Raw genomic sequence first — 15,732 nt, 5'->3', positions numbered from 1 at the left:
GTGGTCAATCTGTCAAATCCATGTCTTGTCAGTTTGGAGACCAGGATGTCATGTGGGACAGTGTCAAATGCTTTGCACAAATCCAGGCAGATGACAACAGTTGCTCTGCCACTATCCACCATCTCTGTAGCCTTGTTGTAGAAGGCCACCAAACTGGTCAGGCGTGATTTGTCCTTAGTGAAGCCATGTTGGTTGTCACCAAGCACCTCCTTAGTTTCCATGTGCCCCAGCAGATTTTCCAGAAGGATCTGTTCCATGACCTTGCCAGGCACAAAGGTGAGACTGACTGGATTGTAGTTCTCCAGGTCTTCTTTTTCCCCTTTTTAAAAACAGATGCTATGTTATATTTTTTTCCAATCAGTGAGAACCTCACCAAACTCTCGTGACCTCTCAAATATGATGGACAGAGGCTTAGCAACTGTATCTGCCAGCTCCCTCAGGATCCATGGGCAGACCCCATCAGCTCCCATAGACTTGTGCACTGTATTATTTCATAGTCACTATTACCAAGGCTGCCCACGAGCTTAGCATCCCTCACCACTCCTTGTTGGTGAGAACAAGGTCCAGCATAGTACCTCTCCTTGTTGGTTCCTCGACTACTTGACAAAGGAACTTGTTGTCTACACACTTGAGGAACTTCCCGGATTGCTTGTGCTTTGCAGAAGTATCAAGTCTATTTCTCTCTTTAAATTATTTAAATATGTTTTGCTTTAAAGTTGTTACTAAAAATAAAACAGGTTAATAAGCTGGAATTAAATAAAATCAGTGATTGTGTTGAACAGGGAAAAAAAAAAGAGCATCTAATTGGCAAGAATATTAGTATTTAAACTAATAGGCTTTACGAATCCAGAAAAATGCTGTGGTATCATTTTTAATATTAAAAGCTGTATCATTAAAGTAGGAATAGTTTTCAAAATACTTTCCTGAGATTTATCACAAGGGGAAAATGTTTTCCATTGCTGAAAGGAAAAGAACTACTTAGCACTCAGGAAGCTGTATAGTGATATCTAAACATTGGAAAGCCACAGTTAGTTGAAGCACATGTTTTAAAAATCTTACATCCACTGATTTATATTCAAGTACAGTGAATGCCTTCTAACAATGAATTAATAGTCAGCAGCAGAGCACATTTTCATTTCTCCAACTTCAGTTTACAGGCAAGTTTTAAAACAATACCACTGTAAATCACAGAGACAGATCTTTTAGATAAGGACTAAGCAAGTATTCCTAATAAGAAATAGGATTTTCTTCAGAGAAAAGATGATAATTTTACACAAGATGAACAATAAACTGCTGGTTTGGCATGAAGCACATGTATTCTTACATGCTTTCAGCCAAAGCAATGGTGTTTATTCAAACAACTTCAAAAATCCACAAAACTTCCAGTTGAGGCCAAGTTAGATAATCAAACAATTTGATACAGAAATTGTATATTTTGCATCTGGAATTGTAAAGTAATAATAAAATACTCATTAACTCACATACTAAAGAAAATTATGTGAGAACTCGTAGCCTTCAAGATTCTACACTTAAGTTAATCTGAACTCCAATATTCTTGTTAACCTGTTATTGCACATGTTCTACCTTCTTTGGACCCCCACTCATTAAATTTAAAGAGAGACTGAAATTTCTAATATACATTACTAGCTATTAAAAAAATTGAATTATGACCTACATGGATTTTTTCCTTGTCTTAACTTGGTACAAATGATTACAGAACTTGTAAACTTTGCTCAGAGCATTTTAATAGTACATTTTACTGGATAAATGACAAGATTTCAGCATAATTAAATATTAAATATTTTAAAACTATTTAATTCAGTCCAACCGCCAACTGTTGTTTGGAAAATATGCAACTTAAATACACACTAAGATCAACTGTGGAATAAATGGTCCAACATTATGGCCATGAAAAATGTAATTTATGCCAAAAACATCCATACTTCTATTCAGTAGACGCTGTACAATTCTAAAAACAAGAAAACATCATGGGGAAAAAGAAAATATTGATTTTGTAATAATTCCTTCACATAATGCAGAGAAAAAAAACCATTTCTTATTTAGGCCATTAAGTAGAGCTAATAAAAGAAAATGGAAATAACATGAAACGAAGAAATAAATCCTACCCTGAACACCTACTCTAGGTAAAAAGGTGAAGTAATTTTTCACCAACAGCAATTTCTTAGATAAAACCTGTTTTCACAGTCTCAAAGAGGAACTTTCCCTGACCTGAGTTTACAACTTTAAAGGTACATTTATTTGGCTAAAAAGGATGGCACAAAGATGCCTTTATAGCAAGTACAAAAAATATATTTCAGTAAGGGTCAAGATGTATGTCAGGCAGCCAAAGCCAACAAATCTAAGCTTTTGCTTAGTCCAGTTTTTAAATTCTTGCAATTGACACAACTTAGCTAGCATGACACTTCCTCAGGTAATAACAGTACCTTAAGACTTCAGACTAATCTGGCATTACCAGCTAGCTTCTTATAAGCCACACATGCTTCTGCAGTGCTGAAAACACATCTCTCCAAATAATAGTAATAATAAATACCATCAAGATTAATTATCTACAAATCACGTTGGGGATGCAATTTGCTGCCTTGCAATAAGGCAACAACCCTTACCCATTGCAACTCCCCTCGTGGGATGCTGGACACCCTTCTGCCACTGGACATCAAGGATGCTTCTGAGCACCAGCACAGCACCCTCTGTGCAAACCACTCACTCCTGCTCTAAACTCAGGAGGTGTAGAAAATAAAGAGTATGTGATGACACAGGTAGAGTAAGACTGTGGTAGGGAGCTGAAGCAGTTGAGATTATGGTATAGAAAGCAGGGGTGACAAAGCAGAAACAGTAATAAGACAGATGGTACAAAAGCACTAATGCCAGCAGTTTATTATGACAGATGCTACATTATACTTTTATGGCTGCTAAACTGTGAAAGGTTCGTCACTCCTCATCTCTCAGGTACATAATGGCATTAGAGGCAGGAATGCTGGCTAAAATCTTGGATATTTGTCAGTTTGTATCACGAGTTTCATCTTAGCATCCAGATTCTTCCAGGCATTGATTCCCTGACATTTCAGAAAAATCTGCCTGTGGAATAATTTAACTAATGATGAAGTTAAAGCTTTTAAAACAGCTCTGATTCCTTTGCAAGGAGGATCTAGCTAAATGAATTGGCCCTGCTCTGGCAGGGGGGGTTGGACTAGATGATCTTTCGAGGTCCCTTCCAACCCCTAGGATTCTGTGATTCTGTGATTCTGTGATTCTGTGAAACAGTTACTTTGAAAATACCAGCCATAAAATTTAAGAAAATACTGCCAAACCTAGCTAAAATGTGTTAGTTCTTCATTCCACCATGCAGTGGAAGATGCCAGTCTATAAATAATAACCTCCTGTTAATGCCTGTGCTTGTTTAAGGCATTCCTGCTTCCTGTGGTGTTGTTTGTCCTTTCGCCTTGTATTTGTTTAAAAAAAAAAAAAAAATTAAAAATAAGTCTATATGTGCTTAAAATGTGTTTAAAATGTGGTTTGTTAGAATATTTAGAGGAATACATTTCTCTCATCTGTCCTCAACCCTGAGTTTATGTCAACTTAATAAGAAAAATGTAAGTAATCTGAACTAATATTTAAAAGCATTTTGAATGACAGATTGCTTTGGTTTACATTACCCAAAGGTTTAACTTTTAGTTCAGAATAGAAATTAACTCCTTATGAACTCAGTTCTGATCTTAAGAGCTTTAAAGACTAAATTTAATAGTGTATTCTGCAAAATGTATGTCACATGGTCATATTATTCACCCAAACTGCTCACAATGTGATCAAAATCACATAATTGATGAAAAATAGATATACAGTCCTTAAAATTACTTCTGTTCAAATAAAAACATAGACTAAAAGAAGCTTTTCTGACACACCAAAAGTTCTCACATTAATACTCAGTTGAAAGTTAAAGTTTTTTAAAAATGAACTAATTTGTATTCTTTTGGACTCCTTCTCACCTACTTTAATCTTTTAAAGGGAAAATTAAAGGCAAGTTAAACTTTTTGACAATTCAGTTTCATTCCCAGCCTTATGTTATGTCTATACTACAGATTCTCTTGTAGAGCTCCTTTATCTCTTAAAAGACAGAGGTGACTCAAACAAAAACTAGTAGCCAAGTAACCAAAATTTCACCTGCTAGGCAATGTGATTATTAAACTGAATAATGACTACTTTTTGTCCTTGCCTCTGCACCTCCACTGCCTGCCCCCTCTGCTGCCCATAGGAATACTTATGATTCCACTACCAGATGCATTTTCTAAAAATACTTTTTATGTGAAATACACTTTCTTAGCTACATAGCACAAGCTTCTCAGTCTTTGTACATTTCCAGACTCACTTTTTTAAACATACCTAATACAAAGCATTAGTGAGGAACTAATTTTATTTTGCACTGAGGTTTACTTCTTTTCAGTTTTGGGGGAAAATTGATATGGTTCAGCTTTTAACATTGAATGAGTAAAGGTACCACTTGAAATTTTCAAATCAAGACATAGGATTCTTTATACTATCAATGGCATATAATTTTTTTTCCCTTATAAAGAAATTTATACAAGCCATTAAAAAACTTTCAATACATCAAATCTAAATAGAAACACAATTCACTCTACAACATAATGAACTAGAAAGTCAATTGTGCAGTACTTCTCATGACTACATACCCTTTCCACACTTGAACAAAGTAGTTACCAGGTGAAGAAAAGCCCAGAAAAAGGCCCAGAAACTTTCTGGTTGTACAAAAATTGCTATACTTTCTATCTAAAGCAATGAGACAAGGCAAAAAAAGCACAGCATAATGGAAAATGAGAACAGATGAAAACTAAACAAATTAACTCAAAGGAAGAAGAATTTTTATAATTTTTAAAACCATCAGCATTTCTCCACAAAACAGAAAGTGTTTGTAGAGCTGTGTGATAAATAACTTTGTAAACGTGACAAAAAAACATTTGGTTGTTCTGAGTGGTTTTTTTCCCTAGGGATCTATATTGTTATGATGAGTTATTCACTCTTTAAAAAGAATGAGTACTTTAATCTGTGTTTAGATGAACCTAGTATCTTAGATCAAAAGCCTGCTACTAATGGCATCCCATAACAGTCAATAGTAGCAAAACTCTTAACTTCCTTATGATGCTTTCAGATTCCACTATGAACTATCTATAGTTACATTTACTGCCACCTCTCCTCCTTGCCTATCTCTTTATATTTTAGATAATCTTACAAACATCTATAGAGGCCTGTCTCATAAGCACCTATATATACTAGAGATAAAAAAACCTTTATTTTGGTGCTTTTCCTTACACTATTTCACAGGATTAGACTAAAACATATTGACAGAAGAACTTCTGGCCCTCTAAATTGCCTTGAGGTTTTTCCATGAAATTTTTAAGCACCAACCAAGATTTATGATCTAGTACAGCCATAAAGAGAGCAAACACAAATTTTGCATTAACCAAGACACATCTTGACCAGGTATATCTCAAACCATGCACACAATCTCTTAACCTGACTAAGGAAAAGGTGCTGTTCAACAAGATTCAAATCTATGAGTTTCAATCACAGAAAAGGGAATCTGACAAACTGTCTATGAATCTGTAATCTTTTGTTGCTAACTGATATCAAAGTAGTTGGGGGCGGGAATTAAATATGTAAACATTCAAACATATTCAAAATTGCATTTGTTGGTCAATCTCATTTTATGTCCTGAAATAGGAAATATATGGAAGAAAAATTCCTGAAGAACACTGTTTCTATTTCAGAATTTCATTGTAAAACTGGAAAGTATAACCCTTGATGATATATAATACAAAAAGGAGATTGTGAAATCTGTACCTGTTGCATTTTGCAGCATTTATTTTAAAGATAATATTTGTAAACAGCTGTTGTGCATATACAATGTTGCATTATACAGGAGGCTCAACTTTTCTCTCTAGGTAAGCGGTCAGTCACTTCATAAGTTAAATCTTTATCTAAGACATAATCTTCACCCCAGTAGATGCCCTGGATAATTGTTTGAGATTGATACTATCATTTCTTGCTTTCCCACAGGGAAAAGAGTGGGAAGCATTTTTCCATGTTGGCCGCTGCTGAAGATCTAAGAAACATAAAACCTTCTTCATATGCACATACAGCTTGCTCTTTATGTCCCTGTTGAAACGAGTAGCAAATCTTCCATTCATCAACAGATTTGGCATACACTATGAAGGGTGAGCAGGTACATGTGATGGAACTACTATGAGTTCTAGACTAGTTTGCAGACTTCTGCTTAAAGAAGCACCACTGCAGAAGATTTTGCAACTCATACAGTCTATAACACCAAAATTTAAGACACCCACAACTGTAGTGGAACAAAGCAATCAGACGCCTCTGATTACCGAGAAGTGGGTGTGAGCCGGTATCAAATCCACCTGTGCCCAATTAGGGCAGGCCCCCTATTGAGCATGTGCAAGACCAGGGGGCCAATAAAAGGCGCAGCTGGTTAAGACCCAGTACTGCAATGCCAAAAGCCCCGGGTTCGAGACTCCACAGAGAGCCTCACCTTGGAGGCGATGAGCGCTAGTGGCGCAATAAAGGTAATACAGTGCTCGGGAGTGAGCTAGTCTGTGGCTGTGAGTGTCACCTTTTATTGGCCCCCTGGTCTTGCACATGCTCAATAGGGGGCCTGCCCTAATTGGGCACAGGTGGATTTGATACCGGCTCACACCCACTTCTCGGTAATCAGAGGCGTCTGATTGCTTTGTTCCACTACACACAACTGCATTGTATTGTGAGTCACACGGACTGCAAAACAGTGGGGTGAAGTCACAAGCCAATCTGGACAAGATACGGAGGTCTGGGCTCACTTCAGTCTCCAGAAAAAAAACAGAATTGCCACAGGTTTTGGGTTTTTTTTAATTCTAGTGATGATCCAGTTTGCAACTCATAATGATAAATAGCTGAACATTACATGTTCAGCAAAAAATAAGAATTGCAACTCATGCAATAAGCAGTTGCGAGCAAGAATTTATTGAATCTGAGTCATCATGAAAAGGAAATGTCACTGAACTACATATCCCTGCAAATATTCTCAGAATTAGAAGTGAAGAAACTAACTGGCTGAATTTACACATCGGAAATCACAGTACTAATTGTTAACCTTTTCCAGTTAAATTTTTGTAATACAAAGTAAAAACTAATTTATTATCTTTGAAATGGTTTACTCACCTCATCCAAGTCTTTAATATAAACAATTTTCTCTTCAATACCAATAGGCACTGGTTCACTATGGGGGATCTTTACCTCTTCGTACATTTTATTGTTTTCTCTCTGAACTGTCTCTGGTAAGAAGACCTAAAACAGTATTGCAGGAAAATTAATTGAAAGCATGAGAAGAGAAAGTGGCACCACATATCAACCACTTTAAGCAACGGTTTATCACTTTCCTTCAAAAAATGAATCCAAAATAAAAGCAGTTCTCACTGATTCATTTTATTGATAGCACTGAACCCCCAAAATGGAAAATAATCAGGTTTACTACTCGGAAAATGGGGCCCAAAAGACAAAACAGGTAACTCCATTTTATTAAATTTCAAATGCCATTCAGGCTAGAGTTTCATGAAGCATTCATTTTGTTAAAGTCAGTTCCAAGTTTCCAAAACAGAGAAAAACAGTATTTTAATTATTTAAGTGACCCTGGAAATAAAACCAAACAAATTAGCTGAGAACAAGATTATTTTTTCTAGAGTTAAAACCAAAATATATGAAAGTATTTAAAAACCTCTGCAAAGAACACTGCTTCAATAAATTGGGACTTTGATAAGGAGGAGAATCTCTAAGGGAACAAATGGAACCCTGCTGCACATTATTCACTGGGCAAGATGTAGTGTTGAAGAAGGGTCATGCACCATACACATACCTTTGCACCCCCAATGAATGCTGATGTTTTCATAGCTTCAGCTCGGGAATCATAAACATGTGGATAGTGGATTTTTTCAAAGACCACCTCTCTTTGTCTACCTAAGACTGGCATACTTCGAGCATTTAAAAGTGCTAGTTCTCTGTGAACAGAAAAAGAATTGCAGTAATTCTGCTCATTTTATGCAGTCATGACAAAAACTTAATGTGGTACATCAAAATCAGAGCAAGAGTTGTGGACATTTAAGGAAAAAAAATCACTGCATAGAATAATTAACACAGAATTTCACAATGTTATCCTCTGGCATCTGTTAAACCGAGTCCTTATGACACACTGTTGAGATAAAAAAGCAAAAGTGCAATTCAGTAAGTGCAAGGCTTTCCTAAACGCAGCTTTGCTTCTTCTTCAAGCAAAACACCAATCTGTATTCACAAGTTAAACAGCAGCCCTACTTTGTTTTTCTCAATAAGAAATACAACAGTTTATTTGCTCCTTATCATCTCCCTCCCCTTCTCCTCCCACTACCTTTAGCTGACAACATGGAAAATAGTATCCATTAATCTTGAGCTGAAAAAAAGAAGGATAGTTCAGATAGATTTAGTAGACTTCATAAATCTTAGGCAAGTAGTGTGTACAGAGGAACTAAGAAAGATAGTCTACCCCTGTAATCTGCATCTCCAGCCCACACAGATGAGATGAAGAAGATTCTCATTAAGCAGATCACTGCTCACTTTCCCTGAAAATTAGGTTTTCATATTAAAAAAATTCTACACTTGTAACAAAACGTGACTTGAAATCAGAATCACCTAATCACCAACACAAACTAAAAGACAATAAATTATTATGTTATGTTGAAGTAGCAATTACAACAGAAGCATTTTTCAGCTTTTGGCATTTATTACCTTTGCATCCTCAGCTCTTTGGGATCAAAGCATATTAGTGCTTCTCCAGAAACTTCTCCATCCTCCCCAGTTTGTTTTTCTTTTCTGGCATTTCGCTTTTCTTCCCGACGATATTGTTTCATTAACAGCCTTTCTTGTTCAGACTGAATTGTAACTTGACAACCATAATTTGGTTTAGTATTTTCTCCTATAAGCTTCTTGCACTGTTCTGTAATATGATAAGAGGTATGCATCTCCATAAGTACTGGATTCCATCTTTGTTTTCCCTAGTTTTCTTCTAAAGGTTTAGTTTTTGAGGGTTTTTTGAGGTGGTGTAGTGGTGTGTGTGTTTAAAGATAGTTTACCTTTACTTTGACGACTACACAGCAATTAGTCTCAAGGGATCTAAAAGAAGTACCAGCTCATGTCTTCTTCATTGCAAAGCAAGAAGATGAGTTAGCAGTCAAAGGAAAGGCTTTTTTTCTTTTTGTATTTATATTTTCGTCAACTGTAGAAATTCCACTTACCCTTCTTCTTACATTTATACAAGAAAAGAAATCCTAATCTATACAACCAGGACTATGGAAAGCAGCAAGACTGAATCAAGAAGAATCAGAACCACAGAACAAGTACAGTAAACTTGAAAAGTCCAGTCACATTTAACCTTCCCAGGCCATCACTGGCTACAGCCAAAGACACAACCAAGTCTTTCATGTACAATGGCATGGAGAGATTTGCTTTGTTTTTAACTGTATCAGTGTTTTTAACCTGCTATTTTCAAAATTCTGCAAACAGATTCTTAGTTTACATAGGTTTTAGTGAATATTATATATTTAACTCAATTATGTTCCATACATACTTTTTAGTGGAACTCAACTTGAAAACATTTTTCTTCAAATAATCCCACTTGACTAATGTTTTGAACAATTTCTTCTGCTCAGTTTGAATCTACAGTAACAGTGAAACTCCTACTTCTCACAGTATGCATACTGGATAAGGTGACTGAAGCTTGTTAAATAGCATTGAAAAAATTCTAATAAACTGTCAAAATGTCCACATTAATGCCATCATGTGTACAGCTTTAGCTCTTTTCTATTAGAAGTGAACAACAATGAACGCAATTTCTGAACTAAATTTAATTCACCTGAACACACCAGGGCAAAAACTGTTACTTGATTTTTTCTGGTAAGTACAGCAATCACCTTTACTACTCTGGATGTATATCACATAAGAAATAGTCAAGACAGCATGCTACAAAAATGCAGAACATTTACAGTTCCTTGACTTGTGCTTATTTTCTCAAGACAGAAATTACTCTAAGTTGACAAAATTTCTGCAGAAACAAATTACTCCCTTCCCCAAATGCAGTTCTGGAAAGATAAAACTTTAATCCCCATCAGAAATATCATTTGGATCAACTTAAAAGAAAAAGGTCTTATTAAAATAAACTGAACTTGAGTTAGAGCATTTCCAAACTCAGTGAAGATACTCAAATAACATTGACTTGTCTACTACAATGAAAGAAGGGTTCTCTCAGCAAAAAAAAAAAAAGACAAACAGTAATGCTTTCCTACTATCTCAGAAGCACAACATTGAAAATATTCTTCCTCCACCTTCTAGCAGAAAATACTGTGATAGATTTTACTAATGGCATAAAACTAATAGTTGACTTAATTTAGATTATCACGACAAAAAGAGGTGAGCTCTTCAACACTTGCCTGTATAAATTTTCATTTAAAAATAAACACATTAAAAGCGTTCATTTGCATTTTTAGTTCTTGTGAAGGCACACACAATTGTGTCCAGTGTTGGTAGTTTTATTCACAGTTTTCTAACTGCATGCTGTGAACATGCAATGGGCTGCATGGTAGTATGTCCATGCAAGACTTATCCCACGTCACTATCTATTCACAATCAGCCTTTTTTTTGTCAGAGAAGAAATGGAGAAGACTTGCTGTCTTTCCACAGCAATTTGTATGACAGAGTTTAAAAGAATTACTCTGTGCAGGCAATTTTTCATATAAAAACATAAATCACAATATAAACCCTGAACCCCTTTTTTTTCCTCTCACTTATCCATCCATAAGCTTCACTTTATTTTTTTTTTCAGAAGTGGCTGTTGCTGTGTTTTTTCTTCTCTTCAGGGCATACATTTGATGATACTACAACAGCAGTAGTAAGTAAGCAGGAAATCAGAAGAGGAATAACAGAAGATGAACTTATTTCCAGAGTAATCCATTAAAACAGATGCAGTGCAATAGTTAATTCATTTTAAAATGCCATATGCCCATAGGCAGTTCAAAAGTAAATAAATATACGTAATACATTTTTGCTTCCTTTGTATAAGCAGATCATGATTTCTTTGTTTAAGCCCATATATGGTCTTTTTGTTGCTTTTTTTTAAATACATACAGACAACACAATTTTTTTAAATATACCTGAACTGTTAGAAAAATGTTTTCATCTGTTTTGGAATAAAAATTTTGTATTGGCTTACCTTGCAGAGTCTGGAACTTGTTATCATTTGGACAAGTCAAAGATCTTTCCAGAATCTGTTTTCTGTTCTGTAGGAGTTTCCCTATGAGTTCAAAACCTTCAGCACCTAGCAGTTCAAATAACTACAAAGAAAACATTCATAAGTCATTGTCTAACTTAATGTGAACGTATAAACTAAGACTGAAATGTTTTTTAAAAAAATAATGATTTTCAACTTGAAGTAATTCAATACAAAAGGTATCATTACAAGTATTCAGTCAGGTTTTCTAGTACAAAAAGGGAAAATTACACAAAATTTTCAGCCAGAAATATTAAAAATCTGTGACTTCCGTCTATTAAGTAAAACTTTGTTTCTCTTAGACAATCTTGTATGAAATCCAACTCTTCTCAAGACTAAACTTTGTGATTTTCTTTATGGTTATTTACATAAACTATGCTGCAAATTTATTCCTCCAATCTAAGCAAGATAAATCAAGAGAACCAATGCTTTCTCATAAAAGTCAGATAAATACAAAGTTATTCCCATTCTAGTAAACAAGAAATATAGCCTACTGCATTTTCATAGTCATGTCCTGTGGAAAAAAAAAATTAAACATGGCATACAGCAGGAATTTGAAGAAACAATTAAGATGACACTAGTATCAAATTCAGTCTATACTATTTGCATTAACAGTGCTGTGTTTGTGAGTGTGTGCAATTCAAACACTAGGTAGATTATGTACACAGTAACTGAATTCCATACCAATAAGCACTACTTCAGCCCAATGGTTCTCTTACTGGAATGATGACTTATAGCAGGTTAGAACACATTTGAAGTTTTCTTTTCCAAATAATACTGGTTTAATGGCAAAAAAACCCCACCAATCTAAACCACTGAAAGTACTTCCCTTTCTAACCTAGAATTATTTTGTCTAAAATCAAAGCATTACAGTAGTAATAAGGTACTCAGAACCCATTCTTGATTTCTAATACTGTCTGAAACAAATTTTCTCTGCTCTTTTCGATTTCCAAAAAGGAAAGTTTATCCTTAGTGCTCTTTAAGTTTGCTGCTAATATAATTCCAAAAACTCCAGGTATCAGATAAAAATAAAAGTTAGGATGTAGTTTGATGCGATGAAGAGTAAGACTTCAGCAGTGTACAATACAAATATTTCTTCTCCAAATAGAAAAAGGAGAGGGCTCTTACTGTCCTCTATTTAATCTGCCAAGTCCTTAACAGGGACTTTTTCTGCAGTTGTCCGTGACTACTGCCCTCTGGGAACACCTGAGAATAACTTGATGCTGCCTCCTTAAATACAAGCAAAATTTTGAACAGTGCCAAGAGCATCAGATCAATGATGCCTTTTTCCAGGCCAATCTATACCTCATATTATAAGCTGTTATTTAAAACTAGATTATTTCTGGCTCTCAGGGTTGCTATGAAAAACATCAGGTTTGTGCAAATTAGTACACTGATGGCAGACTTTGCAGAGACTATGAAATAACAGCTCTGAAATGTATCAAGTCTTGTATTTCTTTCAGTACAGTAACCAATGATGGCAAATTGGAGGAGCAGTCTGAAGAAGAAAAAAGAATGCATATTCTGTACTCAGAAAGAGGAGAAAACTACAAAAATACAGGACAAATAGCTACCAGCTAGACATCAGTTCTGCTGTCAAGCATCTCAAGGTATGATGGATTTCTTTTTATCCAGCCTTCAATAACAATGATCATTACTTCTTGTCTTTTGCATAGCTATTCATTGTCATTTTACATCAATATTTTACCTAATATTATCTAAAGATATAAGACAGCCTTATTTATATATTTCAAGAGAAAGTGGCAAATTAGTATGGGTAAATTTGAGGAGCAGATATTTTCAAAGGGTAAATGCTTAAGGCAGAGAGCAAAATGTAATTATGAAAGCAACATGAAGTGCATCTGAAATAGCTCAATTGTATAAAAAACAGAATAAAAATCTGCTTCATCTTAGCATAAGCTGCACAGAAATTCCAATCACTACAGAAAATGAGAACTTCTTCAGATATTTTCTTCCTCAGAGTTTTTATGCTGCTGAAAAAAGAATATTGGTAGAGAAGAAATGGCAAGTTGAAAAACTTGCAATGGATCTCTAGCAATTTATGAAGCGAAGTATTATGTTCCATTCCAAATGAAATGCTTTCCATTAATCAAGCCAAAGAGCTTAGCAGGGTCACATCCAATCCAATAGTTTGCAGGATGAAATCTCTAGCATTCAAATGCCAACTAGAAGCAATGAATTTTAGGACAGTAAGGCTGGGCACCAAATTCATGAAAAGTCAATGGTAGCTTTTAAAGGAAAAAAACTACCAGACTAACAGTAAGTACAAGGAAAGGGTTGGAAAAAAATATCTTTCCAATAGACATACTGATTTCTCACATATTGAGTTTCTACCATCCAGTGCTCATTCCAAAAGGAGGACCAATAGGGAAATTTAGGCTTGAAATAAAGATGGTGCAGGTTTGAACAGCAAGGACATTACTGGCACTTGAGTGTGTAACTTGAATACTAGTAATGACTTCACAGAACTGTTGCAAAAACATTGGACAGTGTATATTAAAAAATCCTGCATATAAAAACAAGCAAAGAAAAAAGGTTCTCAGACCAATAGTTACCCAGATTGTGAACCTTTCAGGATAGTCTGGAGGAAAAATTGTGCAATCTTGTTTTCAAAATCTGTGATGGTCCTGCCACAGAAAGTGACACAGCAGCGTATTTCTGTATTCAGAGTAAGTGCTAACATTTCAGATTTGATACGTTATTATAATACTCTGACAAAAAGTCAACATCCATGACCCACAGAGCAGGCAAAGGAATCTGGTGAATGCTCACTGCTGCCTTTCTATCAAGGTATATTGAGACAAACGAGACAGTGGGCAACAGTTGGAGAGCAGCTATATGTCAATCAGCAGTTTCTTGAATACCAGCCAAGCTATTAACATTTAGTATTAACTAATAATTAATTAACTAGCAATTAACTATCAATGTTCCTTGACGTCAGTAACAGGTTGTGCTCAACAGGCAACCCTGAGTGCCTTCAATAACAAACGTCCCAGATGACTTCAGCGACCATAAAAACAGATGAGTGTGATGGGTGTCACTCCTCTTTGTTTGAATGATTTTTACATTTCACTTTGAATACACAGCCTTAATATGTGGAAGGCAGTGTAATGAGTAATCAATCTAGGAACCAAAGGACAAGACATGGCATACTGCATTAGAAAGATGAGGCAACATCACTGTGCTAATGATTTCTACTGAATATATACTATATACAGAAAAATCAAGGAGAGACAGACAACAGTCATGCTGACAGACAGCTGCTCCCAGAGCAGGTAACAAGCAAGAAGCTGAACTCCAATGAGATGCATGACATGGTAAACTTTTTCAAGTAAGGCTCAGCCACTGAAAGTACCTCTTTATTGCTGAATTCACAGATCAACAGTGAAGCAAGATTTTACTCTGAATTGTAAACAGCTAGAGTTCACTTCTCAATTCTGTAAGGCACAATTTAAAAAGAGCCTCCTTGGAGGTCTCAGTATGATCTCAAATATGAGAACTGTAAACATTAGTTTGACATCACAATCTACTTGCCATCACAAGGGCATTTTCTTGATTTCTGCATCTTCTACAAGGTGGGAAGGGTTCCTATAAATCTTAGACAATATTTTATTTTTCCAGTGCAAATTAAAAATAAACTAGCAATGGCTCTTGTACCTTGCTTGAATCTTAGTACTAAGTGTTGCTTTGCAGCAATAAATTAAACAGTAAACCAAACTCATCCAGCCAGTGCTTGTCTTCTCTATCTTTACTTGTGCAGCCTAATAGTTGGTCTAGGTTACAGAGTACCATCTGCATAACTAGTTGCTATGCCTCCACTTGGTGGCTTGTTTGCAGATGATTTTCCCTTAGAAAGTACAGTTTTCAACAGTCAGCCATGGCAGAATTATCGTCATAGAACAAGCTCACGTTTACCCTGTTCTAGTAGCTCTTACATTATGACTGCTTCACTTTTAAAATCACAGGGAAAATTGGGCATTTTTCTTGTACTCTAGTGCAAAATTTGTCTGTACTACCCAAAGAGTACCAGAAAAATTTATATTAGCTATTGATTAAAATTTCAGTAACAAAACCAAAGACATTCAAGATGTCTTGAGGAGGGTTTCTTTTGCATAAGAAAATCCAACACAAACTTTACTGATGTAATATACACACTGACTTCTATTTAATACTGTGCTACTAGAAAGTAACCGACTAACAACCCCCCCTTACATCTACACATTATAGAAGAACACTCGGTTTAAAACCTAAATTATTTTATGTATTTCATGTTTCTTACAGGTTGAATAAAACATGACAAGCTGGACATGGCATAATTTCTTATCACTGTTATTCAAAAC

At 35.5% G+C, this 15,732-nt stretch overlaps 1 protein-coding gene across 1 annotated transcript in view; it reads right to left on the bottom strand.

Annotated features, from left to right (window-relative positions):
• The window catches only part of ASCC3 (activating signal cointegrator 1 complex subunit 3), a 249,751-nt gene that overhangs the window by 204,883 nt on the left and 29,136 nt on the right, over positions 1-15,732 (bottom strand). The window contains exons 5-8 of the mRNA XM_030448254.1: positions 11,315-11,435; positions 8,839-9,046; positions 7,937-8,078; positions 7,246-7,371 (exon numbers count right to left, since the gene is read on the bottom strand). Coding sequence (XP_030304114.1) covers positions 7,246-7,371; positions 7,937-8,078; positions 8,839-9,046; positions 11,315-11,435 — 597 coding nt within the window. The remainder of the gene's footprint in view (positions 1-7,245; positions 7,372-7,936; positions 8,079-8,838; positions 9,047-11,314; positions 11,436-15,732) is intronic.

The sequence above is a fragment of the Calypte anna genome, chromosome 3, assembly GCF_003957555.1.
Source record: "Calypte anna isolate BGI_N300 chromosome 3, bCalAnn1_v1.p, whole genome shotgun sequence".
NCBI classification, from domain to species: Eukaryota; Metazoa; Chordata; class Aves; order Apodiformes; family Trochilidae; genus Calypte; species Calypte anna.
The sequence above is the reverse complement of the archived record's forward strand: the minus strand, read 5'-3'. Positions and strand labels throughout refer to the sequence as shown.